At 52.9% G+C, this 20,553-nt stretch overlaps 1 protein-coding gene across 1 annotated transcript in view; it reads right to left on the reverse strand.

Moving 5' to 3' along the window:
• Positions 1-20,553, reverse strand: part of LOC115073462 — a 301,189-nt gene that overhangs the window by 233,805 nt on the left and 46,831 nt on the right. The window contains exon 3 of the mRNA XM_029571896.1: positions 13,343-13,516. Within this exon, the coding sequence (XP_029427756.1) occupies positions 13,343-13,516 (174 nt within the window). The remainder of the gene's footprint in view (positions 1-13,342; positions 13,517-20,553) is intronic.

Genomic DNA, 20,553 nt, shown 5'->3' on the forward strand with positions numbered 1-20,553 from the left:
TCTGTAATATCATCAGGAGGCTGGCTCAAGTTCCAGGGGTCGATGCTGGCCCCCTGGCCCTCCAGAGACCACCTGCTTCCTGCTAGCCCACTTGAGCGCTGACCCGTGATCTGCCTGGCCTCCTGCTCCCACGTCAGCAGCTGTGCCTCCTGTGACTGGGCTCATTCCCTTCGTGACATGCTTGGGCAGACGGCTCAAATTCCAGGGGTTGGTGCTACAGGCACCGTGCACTAGGGCACACACACATGCAGGATCGCCATATAAGAGCTGCTCCTTTGTGTTCACCTATTGTCAGTGCCAAGTGCTGGTTCTTTGTTTGGCTTGATCCTGGCTTCTGCTTTTCAGTACTGTATTTTAGCTATATGACCTGCAGGTCAATGCAATATCGAGCGCTCAGACCAGCGCACCGGTTAACTCTTTAACGGATGCACGTCTTGGACGTACTTAGCAAATGCCCAATGCAATAACTGGATTAGTGCATCCAAAACGCACGTCCAATCGAGTGCTTAGCTAATAGCACTCATCACATGTAAATTAATGTAGATGAAGCTATAAGAAAATTATTACTTACCTGCTAATTTTCGTTCCTGTAGTACCATGGATCAGTCCAGACCGTGGGTTATGTCCCCAATCCAGCAGATGGAGTCAGCCCAAAGCTTCGAGGGGGCGTCACCATAAGTACTACTACCCCCTCTGCAGGAGTTCAGTATCGAGAATATCAAAGCCCGAGTAAACAGAAACCCCCTGAATGGATCAAGTTTAAACGAGACGGCAACAATAAGCCGCTGAATTTAAAACCGAGAGAACTGTACCATCCCACCAACGGATGGGAGGTCACAACTCGTGTCGACCCCCAAGGAAACCAGTCACAGACAGTGAAACGGGGAACACGTGAAAGAACATAGTAGAAGAAGAAGAAGACACTACCATATAACAGCTGAGTCAAATCAGACCCCAAATACAGCCGAGCAGGAGGAGGACCCAAATGCGGTGGGCGTCTGGACTGATCCATGGTACTACAGGAACGAAAATTAGCAGGTAAGTAATAATTTTCTTTTCCCTGTACGTACCTGGATCAGTCCAGACCGTGGGATGTACCCAAGCTTCCCTAACCCGGGTGGGATCCTGCGAGGCCTGCTCGTAGAACCTGTTCGCCAAAGTGTCCATGGACGGACGAGGCGAGGTGTAGCCTGTAGTGTCTCGAGAACGTGTGCAACGATTTCCAGGTGGCCGCTCTACAGATTTCTTGCGAAGATACCGATCGACTCTCCGCCCAGGAGGCCGCCTGAGAGCGTGTAGAATGCGCCACAATACCGGGTGGAGGAGTCCGCCCCGTCCCGATGTAGGAAGCGACAATGCCGGCCTTCAGCCATCTGGCAATAGTCGTCTTCGAGGCCTGGGATCCCTTCCGGGGACCAGACCAAAGGACGAAGAGATGGTCAGAAGTCCGAAAGTCATTCGTAGCCTCCAGGTAGATCCGCAGAGTGCGCTTGACGTCGAGGAGACGAAGAGACCGCGGCTCAGACGAAGAGAAAGCAGGCAATTCCACCGTCTGATTCACATGGAAGGCGGACACCACCTTCGGGAGGAAGGAAGGCACAGTACGAAGTGAAACGCCCGAATCGGAGAACCGTAGATAAGGCTCTCGACAGGACAGAGCCTGCAGCTCCGAAATACGCCGAGCGGAACATATGGCCACCAGGAACACCGCCTTGAGAGTGAGGTCCTTGATCGTTGCACTTCTCAGTGGTTCAAACGGAGGTCCCGACATGGAACGTAATACCAAATTGAGGCTCCATGAGGGACAAGGATCCCGCAATGGAGGCCGCAAGTGCTTGACACCCTTGAGAAAACGGATGATGTCCGGATGCTGTAACAGAGATCCCCCTCCCCGCAGGAGGGAGCCAAGAGCGGCCACTTGAACCCGAAGTGAGTTGTAAGCGAGCCCCTTTTCCACTCCCGCCTGTAGGAACTGGAGAATCTGCGGGACAGACGCCTCCGTGGGTCTTGTGTTCTGGTTGGTACACCACAGTTCGAACACTTCCAGACACGCACGTAGGCCACCGACGTCGAAGTCTTCTGAGACCGCAGCAGAGTTGACACTACCGCCTCCGGGTACCCCCGTCGGCGGAGGCGGCGCCTCTCAAAAGCCAGGCCGCAAGACAGAAGAGTTCTGCCTGGTCGAAAAATACTGGTCCCTGGTGCAGTAGGCGGGGAAGATGTCCCAGCCGGATGGGTCCATCGATGACCAGGTGGAGTAGATCCGCAAACCAAGGTCGTCTTGGCCACTCTGGTGCGACGAAGATCACAGTCCCCTGATGAACTTCTATTCGTCGGAGTAATCTTCCCACCAGCGGCCACGGGTAGCTGCATGGCCGAGTCGGAGAGCGACCACTCTCCGGGGTCCAGAAGCTGGCGACTGAGGAAGTCCGCCTGGACGTTGTCCACGCCCGCGATGTGCGAGGCCGCGAGGAGGCGCAGATGCCGTTCCGCCCACTGCATCAGCATCGCTGCCTCGAGCGCGACCTGCGGACTGCGAGTGCCGCCCTGACGGTTGATGTAGGCTACCGTAGTCGCGTTGTCCGATAAGATTCTGACTTCCCGATTTCGAAGGAGTGGCAGGAAATGGAGAAGCGCCAATCTGACCACTCTGGTCTCCAGGCGATTGATGGACCACTTCGATTCCTCCGCGGACCACGTCCCCTGCGTGGCGCTTCGGTCGCAGACTGCTCCCCAGCCTACGAGACTGGCATCGGTGGTCACCACCACCCAATTTGGTAGGTCGAGGGACACGCCGCGAGCCAGATTCTCCGGGACCATCCACCAGTCCAAGCTGTTCCTGGCAAACTGGGGCAGCGGAAGTATCACCTGGTAGTCCTGCGAGAGTGGTTTCCAACGGGATAGAAGAGCTCGTTGTAGAGGACGGAGGTGCGCAAAAGCCCAAGGAACCATGTCAATGGTGGAGCCCATCACCCCCAGGAGCTGAAGATAGTCCCAGGAGGTGGGAGCTGGTAATGCAGAGAATCGCTGTGTGTGTTCCCGTAGGGCGTGCGCCTTGTCTTGTCGTAGAAAAACCGCGCCCAGACGGGTGTCGAAGGTCGCCCCCAAGAAATCCAAGCGCTGCGAGGGCACGAGGGAGCTCTTGGAGAAGTTCACCACCCATCCCAGGGACTGCAGAAACTCTATCACCCTGGCCACTGCCGCCTGTCCATGTCGAAAAGACTTCGCTCGTATGAACCAATCGTCCAAATAAGGATGTACTAGAATCCCCTCCTTCCGGAGGGCAGCCGCCACGACTGCCATGATCTTGGTAAAGGTGCGCAGGGCCGTTGCCAATCCGAACGGAAGCGCCACAAACTGGAAATGCTGATCCAGGATCTTGAACCGTAGCAGACGATGATGCTCCTGGCGAATGGGAATGTGAAGGTAGGCCTCCGTCAGGTCCAAGGAGGCCAGAAACTCCCCTCGATGTACCACCGCGATCACCGAACGTAGCGTTTCCATGCGGAACCGGACCACCCAAAGGGATTTGTTGACTTCCTTCAAGTCCAGTATGGGGCGGAAGGAACCGTCTTTCTTCGGTACGACGAAGTAGATGGAATAATGGCCCGAGCCCACCTCTCCGGAGGGTACGGGCGTAATGGCGCCTATCTCCCACAGTCTGTCCAGGGTCAGCTGCACCGCCCTTTGCTTGGTAGCCAAGCCGCAGGGGGAGAAGATGAACCGTCCCTTCGGAGCGCGGGCAAATTCCAACGCGTAGCCGTGTCCTATGGTGTCCAAAACCCACTGATCCGAGGTGATCCGTGCCCACTCCTCGTAAAAGAACGCCAGCCGTCCCCCGATCTTGGGAACGGCGGAGTGGGCGAGCTGAACATCATTGAGAGGATTTGGGCGAGGGATGTCCCGCCGTGGGAGCGGCACGTGCTGGGCGGCGCCCGCGAAAGGAACGGGACCAGGGCTGAGCCCTGGAGGGAGGAGGCCGGGATACCGCCGGCCTGTAACTCCTGTAGCGTCTTTGCGCCCTGGCTCTGGTCCGGGAGGACGAGAACACCCTGGTGGAGCGATATCTGTCTTCCGGCAGGCGATGGACCGCGTTTTCCCCCAGCGACTTGATGATCTGGTCCAGCTCCTCTCCGAACAGGAACTTACCCCTGAAAGGCAGGGAACCCAGGCTCGACTTGGAGGACGTGTCCGCCGCCCAGTTGCGGAGCCATAGGAGTCGACGCGCCGCCACTACCGAGGCCATGGAGCGGGCGAGGACCCTGAAGAGATCGTAGGAGGCATCAGCCCTGTATGCCACTGCGGCTTCGAGTCGATCCGCCTGGGCGGCCTCCTCGGGAGGCAGCACCTGAGAAGTGAGCAGTAGCTGTACCCAGAGAAGACTAGCCCGCTGGGCAAGAGAGCTACACATCGCCGCCCGCAGTCCCACTGCGGAGACCTCGAAGACCCGCTTGAGGAATACTTCCAATTTGCGATCCTGCGTATCCCGCAGCGCCGCTCCACCCGTCACCGGAATGGTCGTCCTCTTCGTGACCGCCGTCACCGCGGAGTCCACCCTGTGTACCTTGATGAGATCCAGAAAATCTTCCGGCAGCGGGTACAGCCTCTCCATGGCTCTACTGCCCTTTAGCGCAGCTTCCGGGGAATCCCATTCCCTAGTAAGAAGTTGCAGGAACGACTCGTGGATGGGAAATGCCCGCGCCCGCGGACGAAGTGCCGCCAGGACCGGGTCCCCCTTCACGAAGAGGTGACGACAGCGGGCGCGACGGGAGCTGGCGGATCCGGCGGGGGATCGAGGTCCAACCCCTGAATGATTTGCGGGATTAGGTCATCCAGCTCTTCCTGCTGGAAGAGGCGCAGCGTGCGTGGATCCTCTCCCTCTGAAGTAGAGTCCCCTTGTCCCGAAACGGCAGGGTCCGATCCCGGGGAAACTGGGTCCGAGCCAGCCCCCCCCCGAACCCACAGGGAGCCGGACGTGTACAGGGAGCTGTGGGGCCCCCACGCCCCCCGGAGGGGGGGGGGGCCGGGGAGAGGGACGAAGGTCGCGGTAGTTTGGGGGGTGGAGGCCCCGCGGGAGCTGACAGATGCCCTCCCTTGAAATGCGCGAGCCGGGCTCGCCGCAGGCCGAGCAACGCGACGGCCGCGGCATAGCAGGCGCTCAGAAAAACCAACCCCGGCAGCTAAAATCACTCGGTGAGCCTCAGGGCGGGGGGGGGCCGCGAGACGGCGCGCCGCTGCGGGGGGCCCGGACGGCCTGCACAACCCGCCGAGAAAAACAAGCGGCGCCGCAGGGGGGCCTGTCCTGGCCTCGCAACCCGCTGAAATCACTCACCCTGCTCCCTGCAGCCCACGAGGAGCGGGCAAGATGGCCGCGGGAGCGAGTGAAAACGCTGGTAGGCCGGACTCACCGGCAGTCTCAGTCAGCCAGCTGAAAAGTAAAACTACAGCCGAGAAAACCAAGAAAAACAACTTACCCCGGCAAGAACACAGACTCGCGCTGAGGAAACAAAGGAGACAGAGAGCCAGCACAACGAAGGAGCCCCGCCTCCCCAATTAATCAATTAACTATTTTTTTTTTTTTTTTAAGTACAACTTGATCCAAGACAAAACAAAGCAACAAGACAGAGAAGAAAGTCCCAACCAAGGGAAAACAGAATAGGTTATAGGAAATCGGGAGCAAGCCCAGATTCCCCTACTCGCATCTGCTGGAGTCAGAAGATACTGAACTCCTGCAGAGGGGGTAGTAGTACTTATGGTGACGCCCCCTCGAAGCTTTGGGCTGACTCCATCTGCTGGATTGGGGACATAACCCACGGTCTGGACTGATCCAGGTACGTACAGGGAATAGCCATTATCTAAGGATGCATAAAAATGACTGCGCACCCAACTCACCCTGTTTAACGCGTGAAATTTAATGCCAGCCCCGAGGCTGGTGTTGTCATTCCAGGGCTCAACAAAAAAAAACAAAACCCCAAAAAACCTGCTTTCTGTGCTTCCTCCTCATCGTGATACAAAGTAGGAGGAACCATAGAACGCTGTATGAAGACCAAAAAAAAAAAAAGGCTTCACCGGAAGAAAAAAATGTTCAGGGTGCACAATATACATGGTCCAATGTGTGTATATTGTGCCGGTAGCGGGAGAAAACAGACGCTCGTACTGAGTGTCCGCTTCTCCTAATCCGCGCTTACAGCCACCTCTTCCGGGTTCCCGATGCTGAGGAGGCGCTAGAGACGCACAATTTCCCCTATTTAACACGGCAGCTCATTACTCTATTGCATCGTGCACCTGGGAGAGGTGGGTGAGTGCCCGTTTTTAGCACGCCCATAGTGCATCGACCCCCCTGGGTTTGTGAGTAGGACATCTTAGGATCCCATCCTCATCCCCGCCCATGCATATGCCAGCTGCTATGTTATTCTAGGCAAAGGCCATTATGGTGGTATACGTCCATTGTCCTACAGATATCCTACCCATCCACGTCCCTGTCTTATTTCTCTTTCCCATGCTTATTCCGGTTCTCTCTTCCCTACTGCCCTTTTCTGCTATCTCTGCATTTTTGATTAATGCTCAAGCCGTAAGAAAGAAAGTGGGTGTTATATTTGATCTATTGCGAGATAAAGAGCCTGATGTACTATGCATAACAGAGACCTGGCTATTTGATTCTGATACTGTTATTTTACAACAATAATCTCTTCCTTCTTATATTGTTGTTTCACAGCCTCACAGAAATCGACATGGCGGTGATCTGGTTGGGACCTTTAAATCTACTCTTGCTTTATAGGAAAATTAGTTTCTTACCTGATAATTTTCGTTCCTGTAGTACCAAGGATCAGTCCAGATTGCTGGGTTATGCCTCCCTTCCAGCAGATGGAGTCAGAGAGAAAAACTGAAAAGCACCGCCCATATAACCCGGGGTGCTCCCTGCGATCCTTCAGTATTATCGATATCAAAGCAGAATGAACGTACTAAAGATAAAGAAGAGCGTGTAATAGACCAATAGCTAATACACTTTTGCAACCAGTGACTAGATCAAGTTAAAAAAAGAGAACTATTTAACAATAAGACTGAACAGTCGTCAACAATCTGTGGAAAAAACAGAATATAAGAACTGCTGACTGGACTCTCCTGCGCACAGGCGGGCATCTGGACTGATCCTTGGTACTACAGGAACGAAAATTATCAGGTAAGAAACTAATTTTCCTTTCCCTGTACGTACCAGGATCAGTCCAGACTGCTGGGATGTATCCAAGCCGCCTTAAATGGGGTGGGGCCTGGAGAGTCCCACACGAAGAACACTACCGCCAAAGGAATCCACTTCAGGATCCCTAACATCCAGCCGGTAATGTCTAGCAAAGATGTGCAATGATTTCCACGTAGCCGCCCGACAAATCTCTTGCGGTGTCACGCACTGATTCTCCACCCAGGAAGCCGTCTGAGCCCACAGAGAATGCGCCTTAAGACCTTCTGGCACTGGGCGCCCGCTACCGATGTAGGCAGAAGCAATGGCGTCCTTCAACCATCGTGCAATAGTAGTCTTAGAAGCCTGAGCCCCTCTCCTAGGCCTGTTCCACAAAACAAAGAGATGGTCTGAAAGACGAAAAGGATTAATGACCTCCAAGTAGCGTAACAGGACCCTACGGACATCCAACCGTCGCAAATCCTTATCCGCATTGGAAAAGGCCGGTAACTCTACGGATTGATTGATATGAAACGCAGACACCACCTTAGGCAAGAAGGAAGGGACAGTGCGAATAGAGACACCAGTATCAGAGATTCGCAGAAAAGATTCTCGACAGGAGAGGGCTTGAAGCTCTGAAACCCGTCGGGCCGAACAAATCGCCACGAGAAAAACCGCCTTGAGCATCAAGTCTTTAAGCGTCGCTCACTTCAGAGGTTCAAATGGTGATCCACAAAGAGACCGGAGGACCAAGTTTAAACTCCAAGACGGGCAGACCACCCGCACCGGAGGCTTCAAATGCTTGGCCCCCTTTAAGAACCTCACCACATCCGGGTGAGTCGCAACAGAAATTCCATCAATTTTACCACGGAGACTGGCCAAGGCCGAAACCTGAACCCGAAGCGAACTGTAGGACAACCCCTTTTGCAATCCGGCTTGCAAAAAGGACAATAGGTGAATGATAGTGGCCCGTCGAGGGGACAAGTTGCATCCCTGGCACCAGGACTCAAAACCTTTCCAGACCTGTACATAGGCAAGCGATGTGGAGGTCTTCCTGGCCCGCAACATGGTAGATACGACTGCATGTGAATAACCTTTACGCCTCCTCCTTTCATATGCCATGCCGCTAGACAAAAGCGATCTGCCTGCTCTAAATATACCGGACCCTGACGTACAAGGTTGGGTAGGTGGCCGAAGCGTAGCGGGCCGTCCACTGCTAAGTTGATTAGGTCGGCAAACCAAGGCTTCCGCGCCCACTCGGGTGCTACGAAAACCACTGGACCCTGGTGAGCTTCTATGCGACGCAGTACCTTTCCTATCAGGGGCCACGGAGGAAACACATACAGAAGAATGTTTGGAGGCCAAGGAAGGGCCAGAGCATCCACCCCTTCGGATCCGTAGTCTCGCCGACGACTGAAGAAGCGAGCCGCCTTGGCATTCTGACGAGTCGCCATCAGGTCGAGGTGGGGAGTCCCCCACCGCCGCAATATCATGCCCATTGCTTCTTCTGACAGTTCCCATTCTCCGGGATCCAAGTGCTGTCGGCTGAGGAAGTCCGCCTGCACGTTGTCCATGCCGGTGATATGAGATGCCACAATCCGGTCGAGATGGCGCTCCGCCCATATCATCAAGCGGTTGGCCTCGTCTGCCACGGGACAACTCCTGGTGCCTACTTGCCTGTTTATGTAGGCCACCGCGGTGGCATTGTCTGACAGAACCCGTACCGCCTGGTTGCGCAACATTGGCAAGAAGTGTCGTAGAGCTAGACGAACCGCCCTGGTTTCCAACCTGTTGATGGACCACTGTGCTTGGGCCAGAGTCCAAAAACCTTGTGCCGACCTCGACTGGCACACTGCCCCCCAACCGGACAGGCTGGCATCAGTCGTGACCACCATCCATGGAGGACTCTCGAGACAGACCCCCTTCAACAGGTGGTCCAGATTCAACAACCAGTCGAGGCTGGACCTGGCCGGCTCGAGAAGTGGTAGGGGGATCTGGTACTCCTCCGACCTGGGATCCCAACGCGAGAGCAGTGCCCTTTGTAATGGTCGTAAATGTGCGAAGGCCTAAGGGACTAGCTCCAGGGTAGATGCCATATATCCAAGCACCTGCAAATAGTCCCACACCACCGGGGAGGGAAGAGAGAGCAAGCGGCGGACTCGCGACATCAACCGGTCCATGCGATCTATGGGTAGGGAGACTTTGCCTGCCCGTGTATCGAAGCGAGCCCCAAGAAACTCCAGTACCTGGGTGGACGAGCTGGCTCTTGGCAAAATTGACAACCCAGCCTAGAGACTGTAGCCGATCTACCACCGATCTGATCGCCAACCGGCAGAGCTGCTCCGATTTTGCCCGAATAAGCCAATCATCCAGGTAGGGGTGTACCAGGATTCCTTCCCGATGCAAGCTTGCCGCTACCACCACCAACACCTTGGTGAACATGCGAGGGGCCGTTGCTAGTCCAAAAGGTAGGGCGCGAAACTGAAAATGTTGCCCCAAAATCATGAATCTGAGAAAACACTGATGCCGTCTCTGTATTCCTATGTGAAGATACGCCTCCGTCAGATCCAAAGAAGCCAAAAACTCGCCCTTGTGGACCGTGGCAATGACGGACCGCAACGTCTCCATCCAAAAACGAGGTACCCGTAGTGCTCTGTTGACCTGCTTGAGATCCAGGATCGGGCGGAAGGACCCATCCTTCTTGGGAACCATGAAGTAAATGGAGTATCGACCGGTTCGGCGCTCGAACGGAGGAACTGGCACAATGGCCCCCAAAGCCCGCAACCGCTCCAGGGTCTGAAGCACCACTTGTCGCTTGTGCAGAGGCCCGCAAGGGGATATCAGGAAAAGATCCCGGAGGGGACAAGCAAAATCCAAAGCATAGCCGTGATGTATAATATCTAGAACCCACTGGTCGGATGTAATCTTGACCCATTCCTCGTAAAATTGAGATAGTCGACCCCTGATGTATGGAATGGAGGAATGGGTCGGCGTCACTTTATTGTGCAGTCTTGCTAGTGCTGGCAAAGGTGTGGGTTTCGGCACGCGGGGGCCTTCTGCCTCGAAAGGAAGACGACCAAGACTGAGCCCTGGACGCCGACTGCCAAGGAGCATAGCCCGATGCCCCCCTAGCGGAGCGAAAACGGCGCTGACCACGAAAATGGCCACGGAAATTACTGGCGGAACGGGCCGCTCGAGGCTTGTCCTCAGGAAGCTTGTACACCTTATTGTCCCCCAAGGCTTTGATAAGCTGCTCCAGCTCATCACCAAACAGCAACTTACCTTGAAAAGGAAAAGACCCAAGCTGAGCTTTAGAAGAGGAGTCGGCGGACCAGTTTCGGAGCCACAGAAGCCAACGAGCCGAAACCGCAGAGGACATGGTGCGAGCCGAGGTCTGTAGTAGATCATATAGGGCGTCTGCCGTATAAGCCACAGCCGATTCCATACGTGCCGCCTGTTCAGCCTCCCCCGTAGGAAGAGCCTGCGATGTCAACATTTGCTGAACCCAGCAGAGCAAGCACGTTGCACAAGGCTGCTACAGACCGCTGCTCGGATTCCCAGGGCGGACACCTCAAATATACGCTTAAGCAACGCTTCCAGCTTCCTATCCTGCAAGTCCTTGAGGGCTGTGCCCCCCGTCACCGGGATGGTAGTGTGCTTGGCGACGGCTGTAACAGCGGTATCCACCCTGGGGACCTTCAGGAGTTCCAGTGTCTCCTTAGGGAGTGGGTATAACTTCTCCATTGTTCTAGTTACCCTTAAGGAGGCTTCCGGGGCCTCCCACGCCTTGGACACAATCTGCGAGAGCTTTGGGTGAAACGGAAAAGTCTGTGGCGGATCGCGCAGTCCCGCCAACGCCGCATCCCCCGTAGACACCTCCGCCGGATCCTGAGACCCGGGGAGCTCCAGCTCCTGCAGCACATGCAAAATTAGGTGGTTAAGCTCCTCCCTGTGGAATATTCGTAGGACCTGCGGATCATTGCCCTCCACTTGGGAGGCGGAATCGCCCTTATCATCCAGTGCAAAAGGATCCGGGACACCTGGATCCACCGGGTCCACTGGATCAGGACCCCGGGCTCCCCCGGGTCCGTGGAATCAGGCACGCTGTGCTGTAACTTGCTCCCCGTGGCCCTCGGGGCTTTGACTGGAGTGGGAGCGCTGTCATCCCACTGATTCCGCTTCCAAATAAGCCTGATGCATCAATAAAATAAACTTCGAAGAAAATGGTGTCCGCCGCTTTAAGGGCCCCCCCGAAGGCCCGGGCACCGGGGGGGGGGGGGGGGGCAGGTGCTACCAGCGAATCGCGGGGTCTGTGAGGCGGGGAAAGTGGAGGGGGAAGATCCTCTCCCTCATCTGAAACGCCCTCATCCCGGCTGGAGGCAGGCAAAATGGCCGCCGCTCCCGCGCTGATCGGGAGCGAGCTAGGCCCCTGCCCGGCTGCCGGCGCCGCGAAAAAGCTGCCCCCACCCCCCCCATCCCCCCGTCGAAACGCCGCTTTGCGAAGGCCCCTCGCCCCCGGGAAGGCACCGGGAGCAGAGGCCTTCACGGGAGAGCCGGATCCCCGGCTCTCCACAAGAACTGCAAGCCGTGCCACGAGGCATGAAGAGGCAGGCGAGTGGAGGCTCCACCCCCTCCGGAGGCCCGGGAGAACAGGCAGGCGCGGGCTGGACGCCAGGTAACAAAAACTAAAAGCTTTGCAATTTATTTCCTTTGTTCGTTTTTTGGGTTTTTTTAAAACAAAAATAGCAATCCGCCCGCGGGCAATGGCTTCTGGGGGTCAGAGAAACGTCTCTGGTAGAGGGGGAGAGTGACCGGCCCACCGGTGAATCCTACCCCTCTGCTCACCGGGCCCTAGTCGCAAACTCCGGGAAAAGAAAAAAGGCAGGAGCGAGCCCTGCCCTGCCTGCCCGAAACTGGCTGCTTCAACTACTTTCTCTTTTTTTTTTTACTGTCTGTATATCCGATTAATTTTAAAATGATTTAGTCACCAGCGCAGAAACTGTATCACACAGCCTAGAAATTTATTATTTTTTTTTCCAAACCTGAAGGGCCACAGTCCCAAAGAAAAAAACCAGAGATCAGGACCGCAGGGAATGCCTCTCAATCTGCTGGAGTCAGAGAAAATACTGAAGGATCGCAGGGAGCACCCCGGGTTATATGGGCGGTGCTTTTTAGTTTTTCTCTCTGACTCCATCTGCTGGAAGGGAGGCATAACCCAGCAGTCTGGACTGATCCTGGTACGTACAGGGAACTTGCTATCACATTTGAGCAGTACAGTAAGCTGAGCACCAGCAGGACGTTTGATAACTGCACCTCCTTCTTCCTGCCCCCGCGGCACACACACACACACTCTCTCTCTCTCTCTCTCTCTCAAACTCTCCCTCCCTCCCTCCTGCCACAATGCATAAGCAGCCGCCTCCCTGGGCAGGCTTACATTCCAGACACCTCCTCCTCTATCTGTCTCTCTCTCTCCTGTTTGTAGCCGAGGCTGCTCCTGCTCACTGTTCCTCTCTTCCTTCTGCTGCTGCGCGCACCCAACCAAAGCCCCTTCTCTCTGAGACTGCCCGCCCCGCCGATGTTGCTCCTGCTTCTCTTCGGCCGACGCTGCTCCACCCCAGGAAGCCTTTCGTCCGGTCTGCGGGGGCCAGCAATGCTCTTCCTGCTCCTTTGTGCCTTTGCGATTGGACCTCCTCCTTCCCGCCCCCGCGGCACCAAGCAACACCACATCCTCTTCCGGCCGCGGGGGCGGGAAGGAGACATGCAGTTACCAAAAGTCCTGCCCGCAGTCACCAGTGCTCAGTTTACACTGCTGCTCAAATGTAGTATTGGAGCAGGGGGCTGGTAGAAGCCCTAGGCTGCCGCCCCCGAGTCTGCCCCGCTCTAGGCGGTTGCCCAGCCTGCCTAGTGCTTCCACCAGCCCTGTCCGGAATGCAGCTCAGCCCTATTCCCCAGAAACGGCAGATTCCAGCAATCAGATTGGAAATTATCCCAAGATAGACAACCACGTGTCTGAGGCACAAATGCTGTAAGTCAGCCCCCTGGAATTCAGGCAGCTCTGGTTCCAGCAGCCTCCTGTAACATTGGTCTCCAGCTTGAAGCACTGGAACACAGTGGGCGGAAGCGATAATGATTAAAATGCATCTTCCCACAAGCAGCCCGCATACTTACTGACGCACTTCTCAGGAGACGTCCATTCGAAACGGCCATTTTTTTCTACACACGTCACAGAAAATGAGCTAGATTCAAACCTCTCCCGGCAGGTGACAGTGACGGTGTCAGTCAGCTGAAACTCTGTCTTGTTTGATTGAAACTCAACCTGTTTCATCCAACTGTTGCACATTTCTGTGGAAGCAATAATACATTCAGTCAGAAGAGTCAAAGAGCTTTGCTTGCTTCACCGATGTCTCATTTGTCTTGAAACCTCTTTTATGAGCCGCAAATGTTATTATAAATTGGCCTATAAAGTACAGTTGTGCTCATAAGTTTACAGACCCCTGGCAGAATTTGTAGGATGTGTAGCATTTTAAGAAAACATGAATGATCAGACAAAACACTTCTGTTATTTTTAATGTGTTTCATATTAAACTATTATGCATCACAGAATAGCGCAATCATTAATCAAAACATAGCAATAAAGGAAATAATAAAATGGTCCTGTTCAAAAGTTTGCATACCCTCGAATGTTTGGGCTGATAATATTCATTCAAGTTGACACACATAGCTTGAGATTTATTTATTTACTTGACAGCTTTTCTATACCATCGTTTAGTAGTACCATCACAACGGTTTACATATTGAGCAATACAGAATAAATAGGAAATACAAAAATTTATAATTAAAAATTAATAATAATAAAATATTAAAATATCAAGTGCTTAAAAATAATACAGTATCAATATGAAAGGAACTAAAAACATAAAACAGAAATATAAAAGATAAAGAATACAAAATAAAATCATAAAATAATAGTAAAAAGTAACAGCTATCTGCTCTAGGAATCTCCTTTCATATGTTTGAATGCCTGTGTGTATAGCCAAGTTTTCAGATCCTTTTTGAATTGTCTGTAATCATGTTGAAATCTAAGGTCCAGTGGCATTGCATTCCAGATTTTAGGTCCTGCGAGGGAAATTGCCCGGTCCCTGATTGACCTGTGTGAGATGTGCTGATTTTACCGATGGAATTGGTAATAGGCCTTTGTTTGCTGATTTTAAATTCCTTTGGGGTGTATGGAGGCGAATTGTCATATAAAGCCAGTCTGCATGCTTGTCGTATATTAATTTGTGTAGTGTACTGAGAACTTTATAATGTAAATGATATTCAACTGGTAGCCAATGTAGTTCAGCTAATATTGGTGTAATATGGTCCTTTTTCCTGATACCGGTTAGTACTCTTGCCGCTGCATTCTGTAAAAGTTTTAGTGGTCTAATGGTGGAAGCTGGGAGACCAAGTAGAAGAGAGTTGCAGTAGTCAGTACTGGCAAAAATTAAGGATTATAGGATGGTTCTGAAATCATTATGACATAATAATGGTTTAAGGCGTTTTATTACCATTAGATGGCAATGAAGGGTAAGTAGCCATATCTGTGCCTATTTATTTGTATTTAGTGTTTATGTATAAATAGTCAATGAGTTTCTTAGCTCATGAGAAACCCTTATGCATTTCATCCAGGGCTGCACAGACTTTGGTGATTACTGAAGCATGGGGAAAGCAAAAGAACTGTCAAAGGATCTACGAGCAAAAGTAGTTCAACTTTATAAATCAGGAACAGGATATAAAAAGATATCCAAAGATTTGAAAATGCCAATCAGTACTGTTCAAACTCTGATCAAGAAGTGAAAAATTATGGGTTCTATTAATACCAAGGTAGACCAAGAAAGATTTCAGACCCAACTGCCAGGAAAATTTGTCAGGATGCACAGAAAAACCCACAAGCAACTTCAACTGCAATACAGGCTTCTCTGAAACAAAGTGGTGTGGGTGTTTCAGCATGAACAATACGGAGATACTTGAACAAAAATGGGCTGCATGGTAGAGTTACCAGAAAAAAGCCAGTGTTGCAGCAACGCCACAAAACAGCCCACTTACAATATGCCAAACAGCACCTAGAAATGCCTCAAAACTTCTGGAACAAAATAGTTTGGAGTGATGAGACCAAAATTGAATTTTATGGTCACAGCTATAAACGCTATGAAGAGAAGCAAACCAACCGTACCGTGAAGCATAGAGGTGGATCTCTGCTGCTTTGGGGGTTTGTGAGCTACAGAGGCACAGGGAATTTAGTCAAAATTGATGGCAGGATGAATGCAGCATCTTATCAGAAAATATTGGAGGAGAATTTGCATTCATCAGCCAGGAATCTGCACATGGGGCGCACTTGGACTTTCCAACACATAAGACAATGATCCAAAACATAAGGCCAGGACGACCCTTCAGTGGCTGCAGCAGAAGAACGTGAAGGTTCTGGAGTGGCCATCACAGTCTCCTGACCTCAACATCATTGAGCCACTTTGGGGAGAACTCAAACATGCAGTTCATGTTGGTCAACCAAAGAATTTACAGGATCTGGAGGGGTTTTTTTGCCAAGAGGAATGGGCAGCTTTACCCCTTGAGAAAATAAAGGGCCTCATTCATAACTATCGCAAAAGACTGCAAGCCGTCATTGATGCAAAAGGGGGCAAGACACGATATTAAGAACTAAGGGTGTGCAAACTTTTGAACAGGGCCATTTTATTATTTCCCTTATTGCTATGCCTTGTTTAATGATTGTGCTCTTCTGTGATGCATAATAGTTTAATATGAAACACATTAAAAATAACAGACGTATTTTGTCTGCTCACTCATGTTTTCTTCAAATGTTACACCTTACAAATTCTACCAAGGGTATCTAAACTTATGAGCACAACTGTATGTATAAGTCAAAAGACTGAGAAGCCATGAGATATCAGTAATTATCTACAATATATAAGGTGCATAGGGTATATAGGATGTGATATAAAGAGAGAATGTACAGGGGGTCCTCAATTTACCACAAGGGGCAGGGCAGTAAGTTACTATTGCATAAGAAAATTATTCCTTACCTGCTAATTTTCATTCCTGTAGTACCAAAGATCAGTCCAGACGGTGGGTTATGTCCCCGTCCAGCAGATGGAGTCAGACAAGAACTTCTGCCACTATCCCTCTTCAGTAAACAGACTATCAAAGCCATTGAGAGAGAGAGAGAGAGAGAGAGACGGAGGGATCAAGTAAACTATGTAAACATGAGATCAAACTGTAAAAGTGAACAAACCGGTGCACAACGGCAACTTGCAAAAAGAACTGTAAGACAGCTCCACAGATGTATAGAATGGTCCTAGAGACCTAGAGAGGTCAAGTAGTAAGGTAGTCGAGCAGAATATCCCATGAGAAATCCCAACAAATCTGAGGGAGGGCATCTGGGTTGATCCATGGTACTACAGGAACGAAAATTAGCAGGTAAGGAATAATTTTCTTTTCCCTGTACGTACCAGGATCAGTCCAGATGGTGGGGTGTACCAAAGCTTCCCTACTGAGGGTGGGCCCTAGATAGCCCTGCTCGAATGACCCTGTTGCCAAAAGAACCAAAAGTCGGCGACTGGACATCCAGGCGATAGTGGCGAGCGAAAGTATGCAAGGACTTCCAGGTGGCTGCTCTGCAGATCTCCTGAGAAGAGACTGACCGACTCTCCGCCCAGGATGTCGCTTGGGAGCGGAGCAAGTGGGCTTGGACGCCCATCGGTGGTTGCTTCCCTGCGCCAATAAGCGCGGCCTCAATAGCCGCCTTCAGCCAGCGAGCAATCGTCATCTTAGATGCCTTGGACCCCTTCTTGGGTCCTGACCAAAGAACGAATAGGTGGTCCGACAGACGGAACTCATTGGTGACCTCCAGGTAACGCATCAGACAGCGCTTAGCATCGAGCTTGCGGAGATCTCGAGAGGCAACAGAGGAGAAGGAAGGAAGCTCCACCGTCTATTCAGATGAAAGGTAGAGACCACCTTGGATAGAAACGAGGGTACCGTTTGCAAGGTGACCCCCGAGTCAGTGAAACTTAGATACGGTTCCCTGCAGGATAATGCCTGTAGCTCGGAAACACGGCGAGCCGAACAAATGGCCATGAGAAAGACCGTCTTGAGCGTGAGGTCCTTGAGAGTAGTAGAACGTAGAGGCTCAAAGTGGGGTCCGCTCGGGATCCGGAGTACCAAGTTGAGGCTCCAAGAGGGGCAGGGAGCTTGGAGTGGTGGCTTCAGATGCTCCCTTAAGGAACCAGACAACATCCGGATGAGAAGAGAGCGGAATTTCCTCCCTCGTCGAAGCAAGGCTCCTAAAGCAGCAACCTGGACTCGCAGAGAATTGTAGGCTAGACCCTTTTCCAAGCCTGCTTGCAGGAACAAGAGAATCTGAGCCACCGAAGCATGCCTCGGCTGCGTGGCATGAGCCATGCACTATGACTCAAAGACCTTCCACACCTGGACATAGGCGACAGAGGTGGACGTCTTTCTTGCTCGAAGGAGGGTCGAGATTACGGCCTCCGGATAACCATGGCGTCTCAGTTTGCACCTCTCAAAAGCCAAGCCGCAAGACAGAAGCGAGCTGCCTCGTCGAAAAATATTGGTCCTTGACGGAGGAGGTGTGGAAGATGACCAAGACATAGGGGCCCGTCCTCCGCCAAGTTGAGTAGATCCACGAACCCTGGCTGGCAAGGCCACTCCGGAGCCACCAGAATTACGGTGCCCTGGTGGCCCTCGATTCTTCATAGTACCTTGACCACTAGAGGCCAAGGAGGGAACACGTAGAGGAGGAGAAGACGGAGCCATGGCATTGACGCCCTCCGCGCCGCGTTCTCTTCTGCGGCTGAAAAGGCGAGGAGCCTTCGCATTGTTGGCTGTTGTCATGAGGTCCAAGTGAGGAATCCCCCAACGGTGTACTATTAGGTGCATCGCCTCCTCCGAGAGCTCCCACTCTCCGGGGTCGAGATGTTGGCAGCTTAGGAAATCCGCCTGAATGTTGTCCACTCCTGCAATGTGCGAGGCCACCAATCGCGCTAGATGAAGTTCCGCGCACTTCATGAGCTTGTCCGTTTCCAGCGAGACGTGACGACTTCTCGTGCCTCCTTGGCGATTTATGTACGCCACTGTGGTCGCGTTGTCCTAGAGTATCCTGACCGCTCGATGGCGAACAAGGGGAAGGAACTCCTTCAGTGCTAGTCGGACCACTCTGGTTTCCAAGCGGTTGATTGGCCACCGCGCTTGAGCTTTCATCCACTGTCCCTGCAGGGTCCTCGACTGACAGACCACTCCCCAACCGTAAAGGCTGGGGTCTGTGGTGACTATTATCCAGTCCAGAATGTCCAAGGATATTCCCTGAGGCAAATGGAGAGGGTCCAGGCCCCAGGTGAAGCTGTCTTTGGCAGACCGTGAAATTGGGAGGATGGCCTGAAAGTCTCGCGACACCGGATTCCAGCGGGAAAGTAAAGCCCTCTGCAGCGGACGCATATGCATGAAAGCCCAGGGTACCAGGTCGATAGTGGATGCCATGGAGCCCAGGACCTGAAGATAATCCCAGGCTGTGGGCCAAGAGAGACCAGAGAAACGCTGGATCTGGTCCTGCAATGCCTGGGCCCGATCCGACTGTAGGAAAACCTTGCCCTCCTCCGTGTCGAATCTCGCGCCCAGGAAGTCCAACGACTGAGAAGGGGTGAGGCTGCTCTTGGCGTAGTTGATGATCCACCCAAGAGATTGAAAGAATTGTACCACTTTGTTGACAGCCCGATAACCCTGGCTCAGGGATTTCGCTTGAATGAGCCAGTCGTCCAGGTAGGGGTGAATTAAGATTCCCTCCCGACGGAGGGCGGCCGCCACTACCACCATGACCTTTGTAAAGATTTGTGGGGCCGTTGCCAGACCAAAAGGGAGAGCCTGGAATTGAAAATGTTGCTCCAATATCTTAAAATGGAGGAATCGTTGATGTGCTTTGAGGATTGGAATGTGTAGTTACGCCTCCGTGAAGTCCAGGGAGGCCAGGAACTCTCCACGGTGGACTGCCGCAATCACCGAGCAGAGGGTCTCCATCCTGAAGTGTGGGACCTTGAGGGATTTGTTTACAGATTTGAGGTGCAGTATTGGGCGGAAAGTGCCCTCCTTTTTGGGCACCACGAAGTAGATGGAATAGTGGCCCCGGCCCACTTCAGAGGGAGGCACTGGAGCAATTGCCCCCAGCGCGAGGAGCCGGTCTAGTGTCTGACGAACTACGATCTGCTTTTGAAGTAACCCGCAGGGAGAGAAGAGAACCTGTCTCTTGGGGGCCGTACAAAATCCAATGCGTAGCCTTGTTTTAGAATATCTAGGACCCACTGATCCGACATGATCCGGACCAACTCCTCATAGAAGAGAGAAATCCGGCCCCCTATCCTGGGGATCGCGGAGTGGGTCGGCCTGGCATCATTGAGGAGGCTTGGAGGACGTGCCGTGGGCCAGTCCTTCCTTGCCGGGTCTGCGCCCTCGAAAGGGGCAGTTCCAGGAATGCGAGCGGGAGGAGGGAGTCCGGGGAGTCTGTTGCCTCGTGGTGCAGAAACGGCGTTGAGTGCAAAATTGACTTCTGGAGGAACTGAAAGATCTTGTGTATCGCGGCCGATCTTCCGGAAGCCTATGCACCGCATTTTCTCCAAAAGACTTAATGATCTGATCCAGATCTTCACCGAAGAGAAACTTGCCCTTGAAAGGAAGAGATCCCAGACGAGTCTTGGAGGAGGAATCTGCCGACCAGTTCCAGAGCCAAAGCAGGCGTCGGGCAGAGACCGCCACTACCATCGACCTGGCCAGGACCCAGAGAAGATCATACAAAGCGTCCGCCCTGTAGGCAATCATGGGCTCCAACCTGTCTGTAAATGTAACATTGTTGCACTGAAGGTGGACCCTTGAGCCGAGGTGGGGTTGATGCTACCAGTAGGAGGGATCCTACGGGTCCCCACCATCAGCAGGCGGAGTGGGCTGAAGGACGGAGGCCAGATGGCGCTTCATCAATACCAGCCCTCGTTCCCCGCGGGTTAAGCCTTTGGGTACTGGGGCCAGCTGGACTTAGGTGGGCCTCTGTATATCGTCATCGATGGAAGAACCGAGAGGTCAGCCCAGAGGCAGCAACAGTGGAATGAAGAAGTCTGTTCTGGACGAAGCGGAGTCCTGGAGACCCAGGCGCCAATAGAACCAAAGTCAGACAGGGGGCGCCTGAGCAAGAACAGGCCGAAGCCTGAATAGGCCAAGTCCAGGACGTAGACTGAAGAGGCATCGTAGAACAACCTGGAGTCAGGGCCAGCGGCAATCAAGAAGCAGTGGCAAGACAAGGCTGAGGTCTGGACGAGGAGTAAGTC

The sequence above is a fragment of the Rhinatrema bivittatum genome, chromosome 1, assembly GCF_901001135.1.
Source record: "Rhinatrema bivittatum chromosome 1, aRhiBiv1.1, whole genome shotgun sequence".
In the NCBI taxonomy this organism is placed as follows: Eukaryota; Metazoa; Chordata; class Amphibia; order Gymnophiona; family Rhinatrematidae; genus Rhinatrema; species Rhinatrema bivittatum.